At 41.6% G+C, this 25,802-nt stretch overlaps 1 protein-coding gene and 2 pseudogenes across 1 annotated transcript; 2 read left to right on the forward strand and 1 right to left on the reverse strand.

Annotated features, from left to right (window-relative positions):
- Nucleotides 1-1,883: 1,883 nt before the first annotated feature.
- LOC110303018 (uncharacterized) lies at nucleotides 1,884-25,565 on the forward strand. Its single transcript, XM_021173904.3, has 5 exons — nucleotides 1,884-2,010; nucleotides 15,901-16,027; nucleotides 16,227-16,287; nucleotides 16,839-19,051; nucleotides 23,642-25,565. Exons 1-4 carry the CDS (start codon nucleotides 2,008-2,010, stop codon nucleotides 18,364-18,366), a joined length of 1,719 nt encoding a protein of 572 aa, XP_021029563.3. The 5' UTR covers nucleotides 1,884-2,007; the 3' UTR covers nucleotides 18,367-19,051; nucleotides 23,642-25,565.
- LOC110303020 (large ribosomal subunit protein uL23 pseudogene) lies at nucleotides 12,951-13,415 on the forward strand (annotated as a pseudogene).
- Nucleotides 14,435-14,940, reverse strand: LOC110303021 (large ribosomal subunit protein eL42-like; annotated as a pseudogene).
- Nucleotides 25,566-25,802: the final 237 nt, after the last annotated feature.

Raw genomic sequence — 25,802 nt, forward strand, 5'->3', positions numbered from 1 at the left:
GCAGGCAGTTGTTAATGATAAGAGGCAAGAATTAAAATAGCAGGTAAATGGTATTTAGGTAGAAGGCTTGATGAATACAGGAGCTGATGTAACTCATTTCACAAACATTTTGGAACTCAGAATGGCCACTTCAAAAGGTTTATACACAGTTTCTAGGAATTAGAAAGTTATCTCAGATAAAAGAGTTTTCTAAGTGACTGGAAAGTCAAGTAGTCAAGGCCTTAAGTGGCTGACATAGTCATAAAATTATGGGGCCAAGATTTACCACAACAGTGGTGAAATCAGATTAATATTCCCTCACTGCTAGAGACCAAGCACGATGAAGCGCGGGATGCACTGGTAGATGCCTCTTGGGAAGATGCTGATACATGGTTTGAAAAAGAACTTCAGGCTGTGCCAGTTGTCCAAACACAGGGCATCACAGTGATTAAGTTTCCAGTTTTATATGGGAGGGCCACTGTTGTAGTACCAACAGCCCTACCCTTAGATGGTTCACTAACAACCATTCTGCTCATGCTGTTCTGCTTATGTTGTAGGATTATTTCCAGAAATAGAAATTGCCTTAGTTTCATCTTCACTTCCTGATATGCTACCGTTACAAATGGAACTACAAAATCTGGTTAAAGCCTGCCCAAATCCTTTGTTTATTACCCATTCTCAGATAGTCTGACCTTGGATTTACTGCAGAAGGGAATAGCAAGCTGATGCATTAATCTGTTTTATTTTTACTTCTCTAGAACAAGAACATCAAAACCTATCCACTGATGCTCACAGACTTCATGTGTCACATCCTACTTGGACAAATGGGACAATTGTGCAGGAATATCCTAAATGTGTTCCCTACTGCCTTAGTCAAATAGCAGTGGTTAATCACAGAGGTAAAAATACTAATGAATTGTGGCAGATGGATATCATTCTCTTTGCTCTTGTGCCACAGACACCATCCCTGTACATTTTCGTTGATACTTAAAAAAAAATTTTTTTTTCTGGGTAGTTTCTCAGTCCTCAGAGAATGCTTCAGCAGTGTGCTCTCTTCTTATACAAACTTTGGCTGTTATGGGCTGCCAACTTCTATCAAAACTGACAGCGAACCAGCCTATAGTAGTAAAAAGTATAAGAAGCTCTTTAAGGAATGGAATATAATTTACATTACAGACATTCCTTATCTTCACAGCCAGAGTTCACACTTTTGAAAGGCTAGACCAGGCTGGCCTCAGACTCACAGAGATCCACCTGCCTTTGCCTCCCAAGTGCTGGCATTAAAGGTATGCATCACCACAGCTGGGCAATGCCAAACTCTTAATTTTTGAATCCTAGGTCATCACCCTGGAACCTCCCCTTTGGGGACCATAATTGTGTTTCTGGTCTCAGACCAGAAACTTTTAATGCCCTGCCTCCACCTCCCAAAAGGTGGCATGAAAGGTCATTGCCACCACAGAAAGCTGGGAAAGTGTTAATATTTGGCCAACAGTGTTCAGCTGAGAGAGATTCGAGCAATCTTTAGTGAGTCTTATAGACACTGCTAATGTCTGGTGAATATCAATCAGGTGGCTTAAATATGACCTCTTTTCAGCTGTGAGCAGGAGGATCACACAGTGCACATAGTGTAACGGTCTGTGTATGCTAGACACCCTATGCCTACACGAGGTAGTGCCTACTGTGTGCAGAATTAGTGCAGGGACAACTTTGCACTACGGGTGCAAGTTCTACAGTCTCTCTGCAGGTCTGTCCAGCAGGACAGTTCTGTACTTGGGGTGGAGCCGCCCAGGACTGTGTACCACAATGCTGGGTCTATGCAAGCTAAGGGAGCCGCTCCTGTCACTCAAGGCCTCACTAGCCACTCAGGGCTTGGATACGGATGCCAGTTAGAATGGGGGCGGGTACTTCCGGTCCGCCATGCTGCAGGCTCCGCTGTGTTTCTGAGGGAGGCTTTGGTGGTTCCGGGTTCTGTGCTGAGACCAGCTGTTAGGAGCTGTGAGGAGAGCGGGCGAACTGGGAATCCGCGCCATGGTGAGCGGGGCCGCCGTCCCCACGCGGGGAGGATCCGTGGGAGCCCGTGTGGGGTTGCCCCGGGGTGCGGGAACTGTCTGTGGGACGCGGCGCCCGGTGTGATTCCGTTCGTTCACCTCAGGTTACTGAGGGTCCTTGCCCCTCGCAGGCGGAAACCGGACCTCTCCCTGGCACAGGTCCCCTGGCTGCGCCTGCGCACAGCCTGAGAAGTTGCTTGGAAACTCTTCTCGTCAGTCTGCAGGGCACGCGCATGCGCGGCTTTTATTGTCAGGGGAGAGAAGTGCTGCTGCCTGGCAGAGCTCTAGTTTCCCTAGCGTCTTCTACAGGTTCTTACTAGGCACTTGACGTTCACGTGTAGGGTACATCTACAGTGAATTCTGCGCAGGTCTAAAGACTGTGTCATTAACACATTCGCATGTGTTAATTCACGTGTGTTAGTAAGGCCAGACCCACTGTGTTTCCCTGCCTAAGTTGTCAGAATCGACCGAATATTAATTGCGATTTTGTTCTAATTGTTCTTTATGTTCTCCTGATCTTTTTATTCTTTTTTTTTTTTTTTTTTTAAAGATTCATTTATTATATGTAAGTACACTGTAGCTGTCTTCAGACACTCCAGAAGAGGGCGCCAGATCTCGTTACGGATGGCTGTGAGCCACCATGTGGTTGCTGGGACTTGAACTCTGGACCTTCGGAAGAGCAGTCGGGTGCTCTTACCCACTGAGCCATCTCACCAGCCCCTTTTTATTCTTTCTTAAACAGCAGTCTTTATCGCAGGTGTAGGGTAACTTAGAAGTCAGACGGTGTCCCTGTGCTGTTTATTCAGTCTTGTGTGCTCACGTTTTCATTCATGATGACGTTTTGTCATCTGTTTTCTGTCGTTCATTGCAGAAACCGTTAGACTCTTTATTTGTTGGATCTATAGCTCAGATTCTGCACTAAAATAATATTGAGACTTCTTGTCTACAATCCTTGAATTTCTCTACTTTGGTTGATTTCATTGATTCTTTTTATAACATAGTTACAGTTTTGGCTCCAGACATTTGTCACATTTCTAGGTATTCCTGTATTTATTCAAAAGGACATGTAAGTGTTATGAGGGTATGTGTTTTTTATTTACTAAATTTCTTTCATGTGCATGAGTGTTTTTGCTTTAGTGTATGTGTTCATCAGTTGGGTGTTTGGTGCCCACAGAAAACTAAAGAGGACATCAGATGCTCTGCAACAGGAGCTATGGATAATTTTGTGCCACCATGTTAATGCTAGTAACAAATGATATTAGCATGATGCATGTTAGAACAATATCAGTTGTCTCCTTTATCCACTTGTACATGGGTGCTGCCCCTGTCTTTAACGATTTAATATCTTTTAAAATATTCAGTGTTTGCATTTCCAAATGCCAAGGTTTCTATTAACACTTGTCTTATTACAGAGTCTGATACAGCTTTGTTCATAGCTGATGTTCTTTGTAAAACATGAGTCCCAACCAGTCCAGGTAGGGCTTTTAAAAAAATAAATTTATGAGAAGGTCTCTTATGTTGACTCAGGTTGCCTTCATCCCACTATGTGGCTACACAGGCCTTGCTCCCTTTCAGAGTCAACATCCTCAACTCTTGGATAAAAGGTTTGTAACATCACATGGTTCTAAAAAAATATCTCTGTGACTCATGTCATGGGCTGTCCATAAGGCTTTGTGTGTGGAGTATGGGTTCTCCCTTGAGACCAGAATAGAAGGAAAAGTTCATTGTGTCCATTGCAGGGGGAGATAGGCTATGCAATAGCTGAATTACAGGTTGTTTAATTCAGTGAACTGCTGGGGTCTTTGTTATAAAGAAGGTGCCGATGTGTCAGGTGAATGACTTTCTTGTACTTTTCCTAGCATGCATCAATTCAGACCATATGACTGAAGCCAAACCAAATTGGTGGGTCCAATTTTGGAATATTATTTTGCGCTAATGAAATTTTCAATTGAACAACTCTCTCATGTGGGTAAATAAATGCGAATCTGGTTGGCTCATTTCACTCTGGTAGGAGGCCTGAGACACAGGGTATTGATTGGGCTGTGGATTGTGTGGCTGCTTACAGCACTCAGCAGTTAACATTTACACAGGCCAGGCCAGATAGTCACCTATTAATGGCATTTTCTCTACCAGGAAAGAATTTATTCTGTTTTAAAGTCAAAATATCTAGCTGCTCTTTTATTTACTTCTAATCTCTTTTAAAAGCCAAGTTTCAATATGTGACTTAGTGTGGGGGTTGAATGGATATGGCTCTCATAGACTCATGTGTTTGAATGCTTGCTTCCTAGGGAGTGGCACTATGAGGAGATGTGGCCTTGTTGGAGTAGGTGTGGTCTTGTTGAAAGGAAATGTGCCACTGTGGAGGTGACCTTTGACTTCTTTATGATCAAATGTAGTCAGTGTGATACAGTCCCCTTCTTCTTCTGCCTGTAGACCAAGACTTAGAACTCTCAGGATCTTCTCCAGCTCCACGTCTGCCAGGATGCTGCTATGCTTCTTGCCATGATGATAATAGACTAAGTCTCTGAAACTGTGAGCCGGCCCCAATGAAATGTTTTCTTTTGTAAGAATTGCTGTCTGTAGTCTTGGTGTCTCTTCACAACAATGGAAACCTTAAGTAATACAGTTAGCCTATGTTTTATTGCTATTACAAGACCGTGACAATTCTTATAACAGGAAGCATTTAATTGGGGATTGCTTACAGTTTCAGAGATTTATTCTTTTGTCATCATGGTCAAGAGCATGGTGGCATGCGGCAGGCATGTTAACTGAGAGTTCTACATCTGGAACTGTAGGCAGCAGGAAGAGAGAAAGCCAACGGTCCTGGCTTGGGCCCTTGAAACCTCGAAGTACACCCCAAGTGACACTTTCTTCTACAACACCACCCCTCCTATTCTCTGCCAAGGGCTGCCATCCCTCCTGACTATTGAAACTCAGGTCATGCCCCTTGTCACATATTTCCTCCAAGACCAAAGGCCACTTGTCCCGATCCTTCTCAAGCATTGCCACTCCCTGATGACCACTCAATGAAACATAAGGGCCTATGGGGGTCATTCTCACTCAGACCACTGCAGTATCATTGACTATCTGGCCTGGCCTGTGTAAATGTTAACTGCTGAGTGCTGTAAGCAGCCACACAATCCACAGCCCCAAAAATATCATTTTTGTACATACATTACTGCTCTCGTCTCTGTTTGCTTCTGTTCTCCAATGCTTCTCACTTATTATGAACTTCATTCAATTTTCTGCAAGTGGTTATTCATTCATTTATTTTTTAGAACAATGTGTCATGTAGGTATGTGTCTTAGTTTTTCTGTTGCTATGATGAAGCATCATGACCAAAGAACAGGTTGGAAAAGGTTTATTTGGCTTATACTTCCACATCACTGTTCAGTATTGAAGGAAACCAGGATGGGAACTCAAACAGGAAAAGAACCTGGAGGCAGGAGCTGATGCAGAGGCCATGGAAGGCGCTGCTTACTGGCTTGCTCCCTATGGTTTGCTCAGCCTGCTTTCTTATAGAATCCAGGACCACCAGCCCAGGGATGGCACCACTCCCAGTAGACTAGGTCCTCCCCATTGATTGCTAATTAAAAAAAAAAAAAAATGCCTTGCAGGTCTATCTACAACCCAGTCTTGTAGAGGCTTTTTCTAAGCTAAGGTTAGACATGTATCTTTAAGTCAGTCTGTGTTAGTCGGAATAGATAGGTAAATCTTTTTTATTTTAAAGATTTATTTATTATTATTATAATATCTAAGTACACTGTAGCTGTCTTCAGATGTACCAGAAGAGGGCGTCAGATCTCATTATGGATGGTTGTGAGTCACCATGTGGTTGCTCAGGACCTTTGGAAGAATAGTCGGAGCTCTTTACCACTGAGCCATCTCTCCAGCACGAGAGACATATTTTTTTTAAAAGTTATTTATTTATTTTATCTATACTAATACACTGTAGCTGTCTTCAGTCACACTAGAAGAGGGCATTGGATCCCAATACAGATGGTTGTGAGCCACCATGTGGTTGCTGGGAATTGAACTCAGGACCCCTGGAAGAGCAGCTAGTGCTCTTAACCACTGAGCCATCTCTCCAGCCCAGAGAGACATATTTTTAAGCAAGTGATTCTTAGTGTTTTAATCCTGGAATCCTTTAACATAATTCTTCTTTTATGTTGTGACCACAACCTTAAAACAAACATATGACAGTCTGGCAACACTAGGGGACCTCTGCAGAAAGGTCTTTTGATTCTCAAAGGGTTTCAACCCATAAGTTGAGAAACTGTTTCAAGTTCCTTATCAGAGTGTCTAAGGTCATTATTCTGTTGCCTCATAAGATAGGAATTTTGTGGCCTGGTGTTTAGCTGTGGTATTTATTAGTCTTATTTATCTATCCATCAAGATCATATATTGATAAGGTCATTACAATAAAATATCTGATGAACTTTAAATTGTCTCATAGCCTTATAAATTTAAAAATTTGCTGTTTCTAAAATGTCCAGTTTTTAATTTTTTTTTGTAAAATTCCTAAACTTTCTTTAAAGAAGTTTAAAATTTCTCAATTGTATGTTTTGCAGTATTGAAAAAGTACCTGTGTAAAGGGTGAAGTCAGAGAGCACAGTCATTTTTAGAAGGCAAAACCAAGATTTAACAGTGTAAACAACTCAGTGTTTCCAAAATCAGTAACAACTGGCTTACTTTTATGTTACAAAGTTGTAAAGTTTTTGTTTTTTTGTTTTTTACATGACTGTATGGAGGTGCAGTTTTAATACTTTCACACACACACACACACACACACACACACACACACACGCCCTTGGGTTTTAAGACAGGACAGAAATTATATAAAATCTTTTCCTGATTTTAAAGTATCTTTGGACACATTTTCTTGGTTAGCTCATGCCCGGTGCTGCTGCCCAGAATGGCTCCCACCCTGAGTTAGGAGTTTTAAGTTAACTTTTTGATACAGATGTTACAGGTTTTTAACCATACCCAATAACTTATAAGCCAATAATCTATAACCAAGACATGTAGAACATTGTATATGCATATATTTAAGACCAGTCGGAAACAAACATGTAGTGGCCACATTATACATTTGAAACAGACAGACAAAACTTCCTCCAGTTGTAATTTCAAGAGAAGAGGACCTTGCTACCTGTTGAGTCCAGTTCTCATGGTCACAGTGGTTCTCTTGTGTGACAGCCACTGAATACCTGTTGTAAAAAGCTGATGTGCAGGTGACTTTTTAAGAGCATCTTGTACAGATCAGGTGACCTAGGCTTTATTCCCTGGCTCTGTTTCCTCTCTCAGGGTATCCAGGCACTGTTATCCACATGCCTGGAATGAAAGCAAAGAAGCTTATGCAAGTGGGGTGTATTTGCAGGATCCAGCCAGCTTGAATGCAGGGGAGAAAGAGCCTTGGAGAGATTCTCAGTGAAACAGCCCTCCTTTTTTGGGGGTCTATATGGACTTTCGGAGGTGGGTGGGTTTTCAGTGAGTGTACATCATTGGCTGGGCTGAGGTGCTGGGCACACCCCATTAGCATGAAGAGGAATTTCAGGCGCTTGCTGGGCATGTCCTCAGGGAATGAGGAAGCTAAATGTGCAATTTGGTCTCCAGGCTATGTAGCTATCTCAGGGTGGCAGAGGGTTGGGGTCGTAGAGCCTATGTGCATTAGAACATGCAGACTCGAAGGAGGGAACAGTCCTACCTCCTGGTGGTCTCAGGACAAGATTTTTGGGATTTGGACATGTTTCAGCCTCGCTCTTGCTCCAGATTGGCTTCCTGAAATTGCACAACTTTCTGGCCTTAACAGTGGCTCAACAGATGCAAAGGTGAAAAAAGCAGCCCGACGTGAGTAGAATGCTATGTTCCCTGAGGCCACGGTGAAGTCGTGGCCTTTGCAGCTGCTGAGGCTCATGTCCGGGTCAGAGGGCTTGCAGCAGCAGGTGTCCATGTAGATGTCCGTGGCCTGTATTACTACCAAAAGCCATCAGACATCCCTGGTCTGTGCTGGCCCTGCCCCTCCTTGTTGTTGTTTGGAGGGAGAGACTACCCCCGCCCCAACCCTTGCCACCTATATCAAGCAGGAGAACTGGCCTTGCCACTCAGTGGCTGCAGCACTTGGGAGGGCTTGGCCTATGCCTTGCTTAAGCAGGACAGTAAAGCTGACCCTGGTGGTATGGGTGTGGGTGAGCTGTTGGTGTGACCAACTTAGCTATCACTCAGGTCAATATCCAGGGCTATGAGTTAAGTCAACCCAACATCTACTTCATCTTTGAACTGCTAGGGCGCATGAAGGGGCTTCACTTGCAGATTTAAAGTCCCAGGATCTCCACAGCACAGGACACCAGGATACCCAAGGGGCTTCTGGGGAGGGAGTAGAGGCCAGAGCACTCATTGCAATGAACATTTGCAACTAAGAAGTGTGGACAAAAGTTTATACTGTGAGACACACTGTGCTACATGCACAATGGCTTCCACAACAAGATTTTTTCTGGGGTGGAGGGAGTTGAAAGGGCAGAGGGCTGAAACAAAGGGGCAGGCAGATGAGAGGTATTGGGGTACATGATGAGAAATTCACAAAGAATAAAAAGTGGCTGTCATGGTTTGCATATGCTCATCCCAAGGAGTGGCACTATTAGAAGGTGTGGCCTTGTTGGAGGAAGCGTGTCACTGTGGGGATAGGCTTGGAGATCTTCCTCGTTGCCTGAGGATGCCCAGTCTGTTCCTGGCTTCCTTCAGGTAAAGATGTAGAACCTGCAGCTCCTCCTGCACCACACCTGCCTGGATGCTGCCATACTTCTGCCTTGATGATAATGAACTGAACTTATGAACCTGTAAGCCAGCCCCAATTAAATGTTGTCTTTATAAGATTTGCCTTGGTCATGGTGTCTGTTCATAGCAGTAAAACCCTAACTAACACAGTGGCTGTGGAGCGTTTTCTTAATTAGTGATTGATGCAGAAGGGCCCAGCCAAATGTAGTTGTGCCATGCATGGACTATTGGTCCTGTGTTCTGTATGAAGGCAGACTGAGCAAGCCATGGGGAGCAAGCCAGAAAACAGCAAAATTCTATGGCCTCTGCCTCCAGATTCTTGCCTGGCTTGGGTTTCTGTTCTAACTTTTTGATAACGAACTGTATTTTAGTTAGGGTTTTACTGCATCTAGGCAGGCATGGTGCAGGAGCAACTGAGAGTTCTACACCTTCATCTGTAGGCTGCTAGAAGAATACTTCTAGGCAGCTAGGATGAGGGTCTTAAGCCCACACCCACAGTGACATACCTACTCCAACAAGTCCACACCTTCTAATAGGGCTACTTTCTGGGCCAAGCACATTCCACTCCCTGGCCCCCATAGGCTTGTTCAAACATATGAGTCTATGAGGGCCATATCTAGCCACAGCATAATAAAAAGTACATTTAATCCAACTTCCAAAATCCCCTTAGCAGTCTCAACAATGTTAAAAGTCCGAAGTTCAAAGTCTCTTCTGAGATCCATCCAGTCACTTAACTGTAATCTCCAAAGCAGGACAGGAAACCAGCTGGGCAAACTCCAGACTCTGCATTTCCATGTCTGATGTCAAAGTGGTCTTCAGATCTCCAACTCCTTTTTCATCTTTGTTGACTGCAACAAACTTCTTTCTTCTGGGCTGGTTACACTCCCTCTTAGCAGGCTTTCCTCAGCAGATATCTCATGGCTCTGGCATCTCAAACATCTTGGGGCCTTCAAGGCAACTTTAATATTATACCTTTTTGTTCTAATGCCTGGGATCCAAACATGATCTTCTGGGCTCCTCCAAAGGGTCGGCATCACTTCTCCAGCTCTGCCCTCTGTAGCACTCTAAGCTCAGGTTGATCCACTCCATTGCTGCTGCTGTTCTTGGTGATCATTCCCATGGTAGTGGCATCTCCAATATACTAGGGTCTTCCACTGCAACTAGGTTTTACCAATAGTCTCTTATAGGCTCTCATCATGGTGCCAAGCCTCAACTCCTTTGCATGTTCCCATCAGTCCTGGGCGATCAACTACAACTGAGGCTGCACCTTCACTAATGGCCTTCCATGGACTCTCACAGTGCCAAGCCTTAGCTGCTCTTCATGACCCCTTCATGCCTTCAAAACAAGTACCACTTGAGTGACTCTTACACATTACCAAGTGCGGCTGGCTGCAGCATGAGGTACAACCTTGGCTATCTTTGGAACACAGCCTCTTTGTTCTCAGAAAAACTTCCCAGAAGATTTCACCTCAGTGATGCCGATCTCTTCTTAATTACCACTAATTTCTGAGCTCCAGCTAATCAGCATCAGTTGTCCTAGTAGTCCCTTCTATTCTGGACTCTAAAGCCAGAGCCACATGGCCAAAACTGTGGATTTCTGCTGCTTGTTGGGGCTGGAACATATCTATCTTGTTCGATTACATTATCACCAGCTTTCTGTTCTTCAACACCTTCACTGCCTAAGTTTGGCTGTCCTGGAACTTGCTCCGTAGACTAACTTTGAACTCAGAAATCTGCTTGTCTGTCTCCTAAACACTGGGATTAAAGGTATGGCCCACCAAGCCTGGATTTAAGTTTTTCTTCACTTAGAGCCTGCTTTTTCCCAGGATGGCCTTGAACTCAGAGATTTGCTTGGCTTTATCTCCTGGGATTAAAGGCTTGTACTACCATGCCTGGATCTAAATTTAGCTGGGTAGGATCTTTTTTTTTTTTTTTTTTAAGATTTATTTATTATATGTAAGTACATTGTAGCTGTCTTCAGACACAACAGAAGATTGCATCCAACCTCATTATGGATGGTTGTGAGCCACCATGTGGTTGCTGGGATTTGAACTCAGGACCTTCTGAAGAGCAGTTAGTGCTCTTACCTGCTGGGCCATCTCTCCAGCCCCAGCTGGATAGGATCTTGCCCCAAAGTCCCACTCCCTTCATCTGCTGTCTCCTAGAACCCAGGATTAGGATCCATTTCACTTCCTGGTACCTGTTTAATACTTGAACCATATATTTTTTTATTTTTCCTTTCTAAGCTTGCTCCACTTGTTTAAAATCCTCTTCATGGGACTTAACCAGAAAACAAAGTCTATGATGGGATTAAAGGTATGGTCCACCAAGCCTGGATTTAAGTTTTTCTTCACTTAGACTCATTTCTGAGACTTCCTTTGTCAGTGCAATTAATCTGATTCTCTTCACCTTAGCCTCAGGTAGAATCTTCAGACAAGGGCAAAAAGTAGCCACATTCTTCACCAAAATACCACAAAAATGGCCTCTAGGCCACATATTGAAATTCTCCACTGAAACTTCTTGGGCCAGGTCTGCACAATTCAAATTACTCTTAGTAACAAAGTCTTCCATATTCCTAATAGGATTGCTCATTAAGCCCCATTTAAAGCGTAGCACTGTTTTGCAAATCCAAAGTCCCCAAATCTACATTCTTCCAAACAAAAACATGGTCAGGACTGTCACAGCAATACCCCACTCCGGGCACCAACTTTTGGCTTAGGGTTTTACTGCTGTGAACAGACACCATGACCAAGGCAAGTCTTATAAAGACAACATTTAATTGCTGCAGGCTTACAGGTTCAGAGGTTCAGCTCATTATCATCAAGGTGGGTACATGGCAGCATCCAGGCAGGTGAGGTGCAGGAGTTCTATATCTCCTGCTGAGAGTTCTACATCTTCATCTGAAGGCTGCTAGCAGAATACTGGCTTCCAGGCAGCTAGGATGAGGGTCTTAAGCCCACCCCCACAGTGACACATTTCCTCCAACAAGGTCACACCTCCTAATAGTGCCACTTCCCAGGCCAAGCCTATACAAACCATTACAAACTGTTATATGAAAATGTGAGTAAAAAAAACCCCTTTTGCTCCCTCCTCCCAAAATGATTGCAATCTGGGATTAGTTACTCATAGTTTAAGGACTGTAAGATCCAGAATACAGAAAAAACATCTTAAATAGTTGATAATGAAACAATATTAGAATGTTCTTTTTCCATACCTTGTTCATGTCAAAGCAACTAAGAAATGAATATAAAACTACAGGTTCCTAGAATATGCTTGGGTAGACATAAGAATGGATGCCACAGGTGGAAGACAGGAGTCATTACTGTCTTAGGGAAAACAGGCATGGAGATTACCAGGGGGTGGGGGTGGGGTGTGAGGTTAAGCAGTAAGACCCAGCTTCACCTGTATCTGCAGCCTCCTGCTGTCCTAGCTGCTCACTGGCAGCAGATCACTTAGCTCCCAGCAGGCTATTTTGGTTCCCCTGGGGTGTGTGTTTGCCCAAGGTTGAATCTAGGCTGATGCAAATTCACATGAGTCTTTGAAGTCTAAGCATTGTAGATCATTAGCAGTTTCCTTTGATAACTGGATAACTATTTGTTGGAGCCACACAGCTAATAGAATTTCTCATTTGGCTGGGGAAGTTTATACATCAGGTAAATCAATGTGTAAAAATAAATCAAAGCAAACACACAGCATGGAAGTCTGACATCTCCTTAGTGGACTGGAGTGACACCAGGAAATTTATGGGTGTTGACCATTCAGTTTATGCCACGTGGTTTCAATAATCTATAAATTACATGGCATTTATCCTTTTTTACGAAACCATGGTGAAGAAGAGAAGCTGCAGAGAGAAAGAGCCATCTAAACTCTTTGAAACTGAGACGCAGAGCTGCAAGATTTGGGTTTTGCCTAGAAAGATTTCAGTCTTTCCTTGGTCCAGGTTTTTTTTTTCCTTTTCTCTTTGTTGGAAAGAGTATGTGTACTCTGTGCCATTGTGCAGCCACATATATATATACATATATACACACACACATATATACATACATACATACATACATACATATATATGTGTATATGTATGTATGTATATGTATATATTATATTATAAGATATCACAGTCAAAATCTTGCCTGGAGCCTTTTCGCCAAGATGGTGCCAAAAGCGAAGAAGGAAGCTCCTGCCCCTCCCAAAGCCGAAGCCAAAGCAAAGGCCTTGAAAGCTAAGAAGGTGGTGCTGAAAGGCGTCCACAGCCACAAAAAGAAGATCTGAACATCACCCGCCTTCTGGCAACCCAAGACCCTGCGGCTCCGGAGGCAGCCAAAATATCCTCAGAAGAGTACGCCCAGGAGAAACAAGTTTGACCACTATGCTATCATCAAATTCCCACTGACCACTGAGTCAGCCATGAAGAAAATAGAGGACAACGCTCTTTTGTTCATTGTGGATGTCAAGGCCAACAAGCATCAGATCAAACAGACTGTCAAGAAACTCTATGACATTGATGTAGCCAAAGTCAATACCCTGATAAGGCCCAATGGAGAGAAGAAGGCGTATGTTTGCTTGGCTCCTGATTATGATGCCTTAGATGTTGCCAATAAGATTGGGATCATCTAAACTGAGTCAGATGGCTAATTCTAAATATACACTTTTTTTTTCACCATTAAAAAAAAAAAGATCCGGTGCCTAGCAAACACAGAAGTGGATGATCACAGTCAGCTATTGGATGGATCACACGGCCCCCAATGGAGGAGCTAGAGAAATTACCCAAGGAGCTAAAGGGAACTGCAACCCTATAGGTGGAACAACAATATGAACTAACCAGTACCCCGGAGCTCTTGTCTCTAGCTGCATATGTATCAAAAGATGGCCTAGTCGGCCATCACTGGAAAGAGAGGCCCATTGGACTTGCAAACTTTATATGCCCCAGTACAGGGGAACCCCAGGGTCAAAAAGGGGGAGTGGGTGGGTAGGGAATTGGGAGGGTGGGCATGGGGGACTTTTGGGATAGCATTGAAAATGTAAACGAGGAAAATACCTAATAAAAAAAATAAATTATAAAAAAAAAAAAGATCTTGCCTGGAGTGTCAGAAAAACCTTTGTACATTGGAACAATGTTAGTACTATTCCATAATATGGCAATCTTTGAAGTAAAACTAAATATGTTTTGCGTAATGGGATGACTGGAATAGGCTCTCCACAGGAGCATGCCATGAGCTGTGTTGAAATGTGGTAGGCTGAATGACAACTCTCCCAGGTAGGATGGTTTATTTGAACATTTGCCTCATGTTTGTGGCTTTCATTGAAGTGCGTCTGGAACCTTAGGAGGAGGATCCTTTCTGGAGGAAGTTAGTCTCTGGGGAAGGGTGTTGAGTGTTTATTTTCTCACCACACTTCATCTTTTTACGTCTTCTGGTGGTTCAAACTGAGCACCATGCTTTCTTCTCATGCACCCACACCTTTCCACCATTACACACTTCATCCCTGAAAAGTGTAAGGTAGAATAGAAGCAGTTGCTAGCTCACTAAACTAATTTTCTGGCCTTATATATTTTATTTTTATATTGCTGGCTGATAGAATTAATTTTTTAAGGGGTTGAAAGGTCAAGATTTTATTGTCTTCATAACAAAATTGGCTTAGAACTTGATCAGTTGGCTCTTTCTCGTCTTATCTCCTCCCAGTTCAAAATGCTTGCATCTCTTAATAACTAGCATCCTCTTAGATCTTCAGTTGGGCTCAACACATTCAAGTCTCAGCACAATCTTCTTTGTAGTTTTAAGCCTTTTTGTGGAAAATAGGTTTAGTCTGCCCACCATAAACACACTGTTTCCTGTTATAATGCTGCTTTCCCTGGGTATACAAAGAATCATTGCTCTTCTTTTTTTTTTTTTTTTTTTTTTTTTTTTTAGTTTTTCGAGACAGGGTTTCTCTGTGTAGCCCTGGCTGTCCTGGAACTCACTTTGTAGACCAGGCTGGCCTCGAACTCAGAAATCCGCCTGCCTCTGCCTCCCAAGTGCTGGGATTAAAGGCGTGCGCCACCATGCCCGGCTCATTGCTCTTCTTGTACTGTGTCACCTTGTGGGATTGGTGCTTCCCCATATTTCTTGCAGAATGTCTGGTGGGTCTTAGGAACATCCACCATGTTTGCAGGACTGCTATCAGCTCAGAAAGCATAATTAGGTTTTGTACGTGTCACGCCGTTCCTCCTGTGCCGAGCTTTGCTCACAGCTTGACTTTGGAACCTTGGCAGAGGGTATTGTTTTCACCAGGGTGGCATCCATTCATGACATTAATACTGAGGCTTCAGGATCATCGCATTGCAGTTTAACATTCTTGCTACCTTTGTGGAGTTTTGATTTTGAAAAAAAATAAAAAACAAAAAAACCATGGGCTGGCAAGATGGCTCAGTGGGTAAGAGCACTGACTGCTCTTCCAAAGGTCCTGAGTTCAAATCCTACCAACCATATGGTGGCTCACAACCACCCCTATGAGATTTGACCACCCTCTTCTGGTGTGTCTGAAGTCAGCTACAGTGTACTTATGTATAATAATAAATATATCTTTAAAAAGTATATGAATCTTTTGTGCATATGTGTATATATGCATATATATATATGTATTTGTGTATCACATACATATGTTCACATATACATGTATATAGATGTATACTGCTTGTGTGCCTGATGTTTCCTGAAGTGAGAGGAGAGCATTGGATTCTCTTGATGTGGAGTTATGAATGGCTGGGAACTTTCAAGCGAGTGTTAGGATTTGATCCAGGTCCTCTGCAAAAGCAACATGTGCTCCTAACTGCTGACCCAGCTTTCTTCCTTATGGTTATAATAAGGACGTGTGAGTGTCTCTCCGTGTTATCTGTTAGTAGTCACCTTTCCTGCAGTGGCATATGGAATTCAGTGGGCCTGAAAAGGAGTGGTGTGATCCCCTTTTCTATTTACTTGTAAAATGTCTTGCTGACTGCATTTGAAATATGTGATAAGGAATAAATGTGTAGAGCACCCAGAATTATGTAAATATATTCTCAGTGAATGTATATTTACAATGCAGTCTCACCATATCTATTATGTACATGTGTGGGATATTTTAGGCTGTGGTGACCTATGAGGATGTGCATGTGAACTTCTCTCACGAAGAGTGGGCTTTGCTGGATTCTTCCCAGAAGAGTCTCTACAGAGATGTGATGCTGGAAACCTACTGGAACCTCACTGCTATCGGTAAGAATATTAGTTTTCTTTCACTTTATAAACAAGGGAACAAGTGTTTCTTGGTTATTGGTGCACTGTGATTTCTATTGTGACAGAGGAAGAATGTGGTGAATAATCAGACATGGTTCTCAACTTCACCAAAGATTCTGACTTAAAATTTGCATACTATCTAATAATATATCATAAATTTTCTGGTACTGTATTTTAGGTTACAAATTGGAAGACCACAATGTTGAAGAATACTATCAAAGTTATAGAAGACATAGAAGGTAAATTTCATGTGCAAGCTGATATAATTGTATCACTGAAGAAAATTTAATTTACTTTTAAGTTTTAAAGAAAAGCAACAGTGTAAATAAGTACAGCATTATGTATATTGATGATTAATAAATTCTCATAAGACCATGTACTTGAATTTCAGGTAGCTGAGCTGTGTTTATAAGGCATTCTTTTTAGAAACAAGACAAGGAAACAATATCTTAATACATGACACTATTTTAGACAACCTGAGAGAACCACATTGTTGAAATGTCAATTTATTTGTTTCATCTCATTCAAGTATTATAAAAAGCCTGCACATTGGTTATGGGATTAGTGTATGTCTAAGACTTTATAAGCAAATGGTCCATAGTAAAGCTAGGGCTACTCATATACTTCTAGTGACTTTCCAAAGTTTAGTGAGAACAACAGTTTATGGGAAGCAAGAAGGTTGCAGTCATGGAGAACCCTTAATCCCTATAGCACATATCTACGTGGAATGAAAACTTCACCTGTGTGTATGCAGTGTGAAACCTCTTGTTTGTTATTTTTCTTTTAATAGGTATAACATCTGTCATTGTGAATACAAGCCTTGTGAGCATAAGGGATATGGAAAGAACCAATATATATTTGCCTGTAACAATTTTCTTCAAATATATGATAGAATCCAAACTGAAGAGAAACCGTATGGATGTAGTCAATGCAGTAAAGCCTTTGCAAATTTCCGTAGTCTTCGAAAACATGAAAAAAACCATACTAGAGAAAAACCCTATGAGTGTAGTCAGTGCAGTAAAGCCTTTGTAAGTCGCAGTTCTCTTCAAATACATGAAAGAACGCATACAGGAGAGAAACCCTATGACTGTAATGAATGTGGAAAAGCCTTTTCAACTCGCAGTCATCTTCAAATACATAAAAGAACTCATACAGGAGAGAAACCCTATGATTGCAGTGAATGTGGAAAAGTATTTTCACGTAGCAGCAATCTTCTAATACATAAAAGAAGTCATACAGGAGAGAAACCCTATGGTTGCAATGAATGTGGGAAAGCGTTTGCATGTCGCAGTCATCTTCAGAAACACAAAAGAACTCACACTGGAGAGAAACCTTATGATTGTGATGAATGTGGGAAAGCTTTTGCAACTAGAAGTCATCTTCAAATACATGAAAGAACTCACACTGGAGAGAAACCATATGAATGTAATCAATGCGGTAAAGCCTTTATAGGTCGCAGTCATCTTCAAATACATAAAAGAGTGCATACTGGAGAGAAACCTTATGAGTGTAATCAATGTGGTAAAGCTTTTGCATATAACAGTGGTCTTCATCGACATGAAATAATTCATACTGGAGAGAAACCCTATGGATGTAATCAATGTGGTAAAGCCTTTGCAAGTCGTAGTAGTCTTCGAAATCATGAGGAACATCATACTCTTGAGAAGCCATATGAATGTACTCTATGTGGTAAAGCCTTTGCATATTGCAGTAATCTTTATATACATGAAAGATGTCATACTGGAGAGAAACCGTATGTATGTACTCAGTGTGGTAAAGCCTTTGCACGTCGCAGTCACCTTCATATACATGAAAGAATTCATGCTGGAGAGAAACCTTATGAGTGTAATCAATGTGGAAAAGCTTTTCTACTTCGCAGTAGTCTTCAAATACATGAAAGAACTCATACTGGAGAGAAACCTTATGTATGTAATCAATGTGGTAAAGCCTTTGCACGTCAGAGTCTTCTTCAAATACATGAAAGAAGTCATACTGGAGAGAAACCTTATGAGTGTAATCAATGCAGTAAGGCCTTTGTATGTCGCAGTAGTCTCCAAATGCATGAAAGAACTCACACTGGAGAAAGACCTTATGAATGTAATCAGTGTGGAAAAGCCTTTTCACGTCGCAGTCTTCTTCAGAAACATGAAAGAAGTCATAGTGGAGAGAAACCTTATGCATGTAATCAATGTGGTAAAGCCTTTGCAAGTCGTAGTAGTCTTCGAAATCACGAAAAACATCATAATATTGAGAAACCTAATGAATGTAATCAGTGTGCTAAAGCGTTTACATCTCTTCCACCATCTTTAAATATATGAAAGAAACCACACTGGAAAGCACCTCTGAGTGTAGTCAATGTGGGAAATCCTTTACAAGTCACAGTTACTCAGTGTTACGGTAAAGACTGCATATTGGAGTAGTCTTCGTTATCACAGAACATGTCATACTAGAGAAATCCTATGAATGTAATTGAAACAGTAAAGCTTTGGCACATCAGTGTAATCTTCAGATGCATCAAAAAAATTATACTGGAGAGAAACCTTAAAATGTAATCAATGGGACAACACCTCTGCATCTTATAGTCGTCTTCAAAGGAATGAAAGAATTCTTATAGGAGAGAAACACCATGAAATCTAATACATGCAGTAAGGGCTTGCACAACAAGCATATTTTTCCTACTGAGTCATCTCACTGGTGCTTATGTAAGATTAGTAGAACCATTTCATCCTTAAAACACTGTCTTCTTCTTAGATTGTATACAAAGTGTTACCGAAGTAGAGAAGAACACAGAAAAACTTGAATAATAAAACATACTTTCAAATGAAAATGATATTTATACTGCCATCCATTTTTGTGGGTTATCTTATCTTATTCTGAGGAACAAATACTTGTTCTTAACACTTTATCAGAACCACAAATTAGTCCAGAGAATGTCCTCAGTGAGTGAGGGAAGCTGCAGTTAAGGCTGATGAGGTCATCATCTGGGAGACCCAAAGTCCTCATGTGAGTTCATTTTCCTCTCTGTTTCCGATGTGTACTACTGTTTCTAATGTGTGCCATTGTAGGTGAAGCTAGTGGTCTCCAATAGAGGCCTGGTGATTCAGTTTTGGGAAATTTGGTCATTTGCAAAGGCACTGTGACCGAGCTGCTCAAAAGGTCTCAGATCTCAAAATATCTGGTGCATTAATTGTGAGAAATATTGTACTTGGTTCATAAAACATTTGTTCAGGGTCAAAGCATCTCTAAGGGTAATGGCTTTTGTTAATATAAACCAGAAAAACAGCCTAGGCTTCCAGATGTGTGCAGGCAATGTGGCAAGGCTTGCCATTGGACCCCTAAGTGTAGGTCCAGCAGAGATATCCTAGGCAATTTTCTTATCATTGAAAAATGCAAGACCTGGTCTGAGGTTTTGCAGCCAAAAAGTACGAGGTGTGTGTTTCTTGTAAGCCATGAAATAATAATCAGGCAGAAAACCTTCAATTAATATTGAGGATCTAGTGCATGCTAAAGTACTGCTGCATGTGCTTCTAGTGCAAGTACTGCTGTAGACTTGGCCATATATAAACATCTTACTCTATCCCCCAAAATTTAATGTTACAAAATATCTACAGGGTTTATGGTCCTTTACCTGCTAGGACAGTAGGAATGACTTAGGAAAGGCGTGGATTGACTTTCCAAAGGTCCATTGTGCATCCAGGAATTATAGATGAAGATTTCAAAGAGGAAATTAAAATTATGGCCTATGTAAAAAATGAGATGCATTTTAATGCAGGTGATGATTGCTCAGCTGCTACTGTTTCCCTGTATCAAAGCCAGACCTGCACTAGTAGAAAGAACAGAAGAGGTTGAAAGTACTGGAAAACATGTGTTCTGGTGAACAGTTGTTTATGACGAGAGGTCAAAATTAAAATAGCAGGTAAGTGGTATTGAAATAGAAGGTTTGGTGGGTACAGGAGCAGATATAACTAGTATTTCACAAAGGTCTTGGAATTCATAGTGACCCACTTTAAAAAGTTTATACACAGTTTCTGGGAATTGGGAAGTTATTAAAAATGAAGTGTGAGATGGCTTAAATGTGTGGGACCAGAAGGTCAAATAGGAAAGTTAAGACCTTATGTGGCTGATACACCCATACATTTATGGCAAATGGATCTTTTACAACATTTGGGTACTCAGTATAATATTCCTGCATTTCCAGAGAGCACCCCTGATGAAACTAGGGGTGAGATGGTAGATGTTCCTGGGGAAGGCATTGATACACACACACACACACACACACACACACACACACACACACACATATCTATATCTATATCTATATCTATATCTATATCTATATCTATATCTATATCTATATCTATATCTATATCTATATCTATCTATCTCAGTCATGAAAACCAACCCCAGGGCGCATCAGTTGTCCAAACACGTCATCACAGGGATGGAGTTTCCAAATTTGTAAACAAAGCCATTGCTGAAATTATATCAATGGCCCTACCCTTAAAGTGGTTGGCTGACAAGGCTGTGTGAGTAGATCAGTGACCCTTAACTAAAGAGTACGTTACAGGCAGTAGAGTAGCTGGTACAAGAGCAGCTGGAGATGTGTTTGCTTTGGCAGTACATATACTAAAGAGCAGCTGCAGGCTCAACGGAGTCTACCAGCCCATGGAGTCCTCTGTGTTTGTTATAAAAGAGAAATCAGGAAAATGGAGAATGTTAACAGATTTAAGAGCAATGAATAGACTAATTCAACCAATGGATTCGTTACAGCCTAGAATTCCTTTACCTTCTTTATTACCTAAGCCATGGCCTATGATACTAATTAAAGAGAGTGCTTTCTTATCCCCTTGCAAGAGCAAGATAGGGAAGGTTTGCTTTAATAGGGCCTACTTACAATAATAGTGGTCCAGTAAAAAGGTGTCAGTGGAAAGTTCTTCCATGAGGAATATGCCAACTTCATGTCAATATTTTGTGCTACAACTGTTAGAAATAATTTGTAAGCAATTTTCTCAATTCATCATTTATCATTACATGGATTTTTTGGGGGCTAATTCTGATGCAGATACTTTAGATGAAATAAATATTTAAGGAAGCGTAAAGAATTCTGCCATGCATGGGTTTATGGATTGTTTCTGAAAAATTACAGAGAGGAGATTCTATTGACTATTTCTGTTATGAAATAACAGAAAATTCAACCACAAAAGTTACAAATCAGAAAGATCAGTTGCAAACTCTTATTGATTTTCAAAAATTAATGGTAGATATTATTAGGCTATAGCCTACCATTAGATTAACTACTCAAGAGTTAATCCAATTTGTTTCAAATTGTTAAGTAATTTAAGAAATTTGTTTTAAATTACTTAAATTTGTTTTATATGTACAATATAGTTGATTTAATTATAGTAATTATACAATTATTTTGATGTATTGGTATATATGCATATTAAATACACAATTAATTAACTGTATAAGTAATAGAATAAATTGGACTTAAAACAGGCTGTTTTAGTCAGGGTTTCTATTCCTGCACAAACATCATGACCAAGAAGCAAGTTGGGGAGGAAAGGGTTTATTCGGCTTACACTTCACCAAAGGAAGTCAGGACTGGAACTCAAGCAGGTCAGGGAGCAGGAGCTGATGCAGAGGCCATGGAGGGATGTTTCTTACTGGTTTGCTTCCCCTGGCTTGCTCAGCCTCCTCTCTTATAGAACCCAAGGCTACCAGCCCAGAGATGGTCCCACCCACAAGGGGCCTTTCCCCCTTGATCATTAATTGAGAAAAATGCCTCACAGTTGGATCTCATGGAGGCATTTCCTCAACTGAAGCTCCTTTCTCTGTGATAGCTCCAGCTGTGTCAAGTTGACACAAAACTAGCCAGAACATAGGCCAAGAAGGTTCACAGCCAAAGCAGAGAGCGTTAACTCTGGTAGAATGGAGACTGCAGGATGTATGCAGATCACAAACTTGATTGTTTTTTGGTTCTTCTGTCTTCAACTCAATTCTCCTACTGGGCGTATCATGCAAAGTCCATAACGAAGGACTCTAGGTGAGGAAGTATGGAACATTGTCTTAAGAGAATATTGAAAAGGAAGATGAACTAGGCTAAAAGATCCACATTCAATTCTGGGCCACTTGGCCATTAATTTGGACTGTTTCCAAATACTTAAGAACAATAAGGACGATATTAATATTGAATTCTAGACTGCCTCAAAGCTGGGTAATCAAACCTGAAAGCTGGTTAAAGAGCCAAAAAATAGAAAAGCAAAATAAAAGGAATATTTCCCCTGTTCAAGTAAAATTGAAAGTAAAAACAGTACCACCAGTTCCTGTCCAGGTGACAGTCAGTCCCCTCATCTCCTTTATTGTAGCTTTTAGCTATCCATACTCCATTGCCTGAAAATCCCCCTGAAGCATGGGGAAAAGACTTGATCATCAATCTAATCTTAAGTTCCCACCATTTCTTGATGAAGACCAAGAGAGCCTGTGTACAAGGTAACTTTACAATGGAGGGAAGCTAGGGCATACAGGGAAGAGGAATTTGTTTATAAATTCTTTCCTTGTCTCATGTACATCATATTTCAAGTAAATTTCAGCAAAATCAAAATGTTTAACTCCTAATAGTCCATTAAGCAATCTATTTAAAACCCTCGATAGAATTATCTCAAGAAGCAAGGGAAAAGCTACAGCTATTGAATTCAGACCAAAAGAGGCATTTCTGTATCATGTGGATCCTAAATTGCCTTTAAACTTACTTATTTTACCCATTAAAATGTCTCCTACAGGTTATAACACAAGACAATAAACCTTTGGAATGAATTTATTTATACCATAATGGTCAGAAAATATTAACTGCTTTCCTTAGAAAATATGAACTGCTTTCCTTAGTCTTCATGCTTGATTATAAGAGTGGATGACTTGGTGCCAACGATTGCGTGGGTGTGGTGCTTGCTGCGGTCGGTGTGTTACCCCTAACAATGAGGTTTTAAGAGTGTTACACAGACTACGAATTTTCAAATTTTGTTTGTAGATTACCACAGAAGGATAGGAATTCATTATCCAGCTGGCAAGATGTGGGATTCCCTCATATGAACTGAATTTGTTATTACAAAAGCTGTCCAAACTTCTCCCATTCCACAGGCAGACACTAAAGTCATGGATGGCTAATCAAATGGTATAGGAGGGATTCAGGCTCCAGACACTTTTTATTCATCAATCTATTAATACTTCGTTTTCCTTAGCTGAACAATTGGACCTAGCTGATTTGATTCCTCTATTAGGACTAATTAATAAACCCTTATAAATCATTTCAGATTCTGTTCATGTTGTGGGGTTATTTGCAGCAGTAGACACTGCTTTAATTTTATCTTCCTTTTATGCTTCCATTACAGTGGAACTGTAACATCTGTTTAAAACCTGCCCACATCTTTTGTTTCTTACTCATATTCATGCATAGTGTAACCTCCCTGGTTTTATTGTAGAAGGGAATATTCAAGCTGATACATTAACCTGTCTTATTATTTGCTTCTCTCGAACAGGACATCAGCACCTACCTACTAATGTTAATAGACTTCATGTGTTTCATCCCATTTACAGAAACATGACAATTGTGCAGGAATATCCTACTTGTGCCTCCTTATACTGTCACAGTCATATAGTTGGTGTTAATCCCAGAGGTAAGAATGCTGATGAATTGATGAATTGTGGCACTTGGCTCCTGTGCCACAGATGCTATCCCTGTACATTTTCATTAATACATTTTCCCTGTTTCTCAGTCCTCAGAGAATGGTTCTGCCATATATTCTCTTATACAAACCTTGACTGTTATGGGCTGCCTACTTCTATCAAAACTGACAATGAACCAGTCTACAGTAGTAAAAAGTTTAAGAAGCTCTTTAAGAAATGGAATATTAATCACGTTATAGACATTCCTTATCTTCACAGCCAGAGTTCACACTTTTGAAAGGGTGGACTCTTTAAATTTTATCTATTTATTCATTTCTACACAGGATATCACACTGTAGCCTAAACTGACCTAAATTCACAATATACCTCTGACTCTGATGGAACTCATAGAATCCTCCTGCCTCAGCATTCTACGTGTTGTGATTACATGAGTGAGCCAAGGTGCTGGTTTCCATTTCCTTAAAAGCAACAGAACTAATAGCCTGAGGGAGGACCACTTTTAGGTGTTATAATTTATGTATTTCCAAAGCAGACCCCAAAATGTCAGTGGCAAATTTGTTATGACCCACTACTTGGCCAAGTGTGGTGTGATAACATTGTGTGAGGAACAGGGAGGGCATGCAGAGAGGCATCAAGTCTCTCTAATACATGAAAGAATTCAGAAGCTGTCCTTTAAGCTCAGTTTGTAGGCTGCTTGTTTCCATTGTTGGTACAGCAAAGCCAGGTATGGTGGGCTGCTCCTGTCATCAACACTCAGGAGGCATCGGGGAAGGCTCAAGAATTTGCTAAGTCTGTGCCACCCTGGGTTACACCAGACCCTGTCTCAGGACAAAGTAACAAGAAAATCCAGTTGGAAGAGAAAGACTAGAAATCTTTCCCCACTTGGACTCAATGCAACAAACCACACAATAAGAGAAACACAGAATAGCCGGGCAGTGGTGGTGCACCACTTTAATCCCAGCACGTGGGAGGCAGAGGCAGGTGGATCTCAGAGTTTGAGGCCAGCCTGGTCTACAGAGTGAGTTCCAGGATAGCCAGGGCTACATAGGAAAAATCCTATCTTGAAAAACCAAGGCTCTCTCTTCCTCCTTGTTACAGAGACAGCGGCATCTTCTTGTACAGTGCCATCCCATAATAACAGGAGGGGCCTAGGGAGCCCTCCCTACTCTCTTGAATACCATCAATAAAGTTTGCTGCACCCACAAAAAAAAAAAAAGAAAAAAAAGAAAGAAAAGGAAAAAGAAAAAAAGAGAAGAAAAAAGAAAAAAAGCACAGGATAAAGGGAACTCGGCAGGTTTTATGTAAATAGCCTAAAAAGATTAGGAGCTGGGGGAGCATGGCTCACAACATTGTATCTCATGTGTATCCTGGCCTGGCCCCATGTCCTATTTCTCTTTGTGGAAGAGCTCAGTGTCCAACCATGAAGAGCAAGGAGCCCCCAAGAAGAGGAAGCTCCCTCACACCCCAGTTTCTGGCAAGGACACCATTACCTACCTATAAGGGATAGGGGTAGCCTAGGGTCGAGTGGGAATCTGCCTCACACTCAGGATGGCATAGTTCTAGAGACCTCTCCTAAAGTGGTGTTGCCTTGTGGGTAGGGGACAGGACAATTGGGATGCTTGTGACTTGTGAGGAGATTCTGTGCCTGAGGGAAGAGAAAGGCTGGCTCTTGTAGATTATCAGGGGCCTGAAACAACATGAGGAACAGAGGACAGGAGAGGTTAGGAGGGTGCAGGGGCTGCAATCCTTCCTGCCCCAGCCTATGGCGTTGGTAAGATGCTCTTTCAGAGCTGTCAAAAATGGCAGCTCTCATCAAAATGGCAGCAGTATGGCATCTCAGCCTGGGGCGGGGGTGCGGGTGGGGTGGTGGTGTCACAGGAGCTGTCCGTGGGGTTTCATCATTTTTCCAGCTTCAGCAGAAGCTGCCCCTCAAGAGCTGTCCACGGTGCTGACACCTTTCCTGCCTCAGCCTACTGCCTTCATGGAACACCGCTGTAAGAGCTGTCCCACAGGAACTGTCCACAGTGGCAGCACCTCCTCTCCAGCCTCCCCCTCCATGCTCCCCAGCAGT

Source organism: Mus caroli, unplaced genomic scaffold, assembly GCF_978045245.1.
Source record: "Mus caroli unplaced genomic scaffold, Mus_caroli_1 scaffold_9, whole genome shotgun sequence".
NCBI classification, from domain to species: domain Eukaryota; kingdom Metazoa; phylum Chordata; class Mammalia; order Rodentia; family Muridae; genus Mus; species Mus caroli.

Coding starts and splice junctions, on each gene's coding strand:
- LOC110303018 (XM_021173904.3), top strand. Junction 16,028..16,226: donor CTGGAACCTCACTGCTATCG/GTAAGAATATTA, acceptor ACTGTATTTTAG/GTTACAAATTGGAAGACCAC. Junction 16,288..16,838: donor AGTTATAGAAGACATAGAAG/GTAAATTTCATG, acceptor TTCTTTTAATAG/GTATAACATCTGTCATTGTG.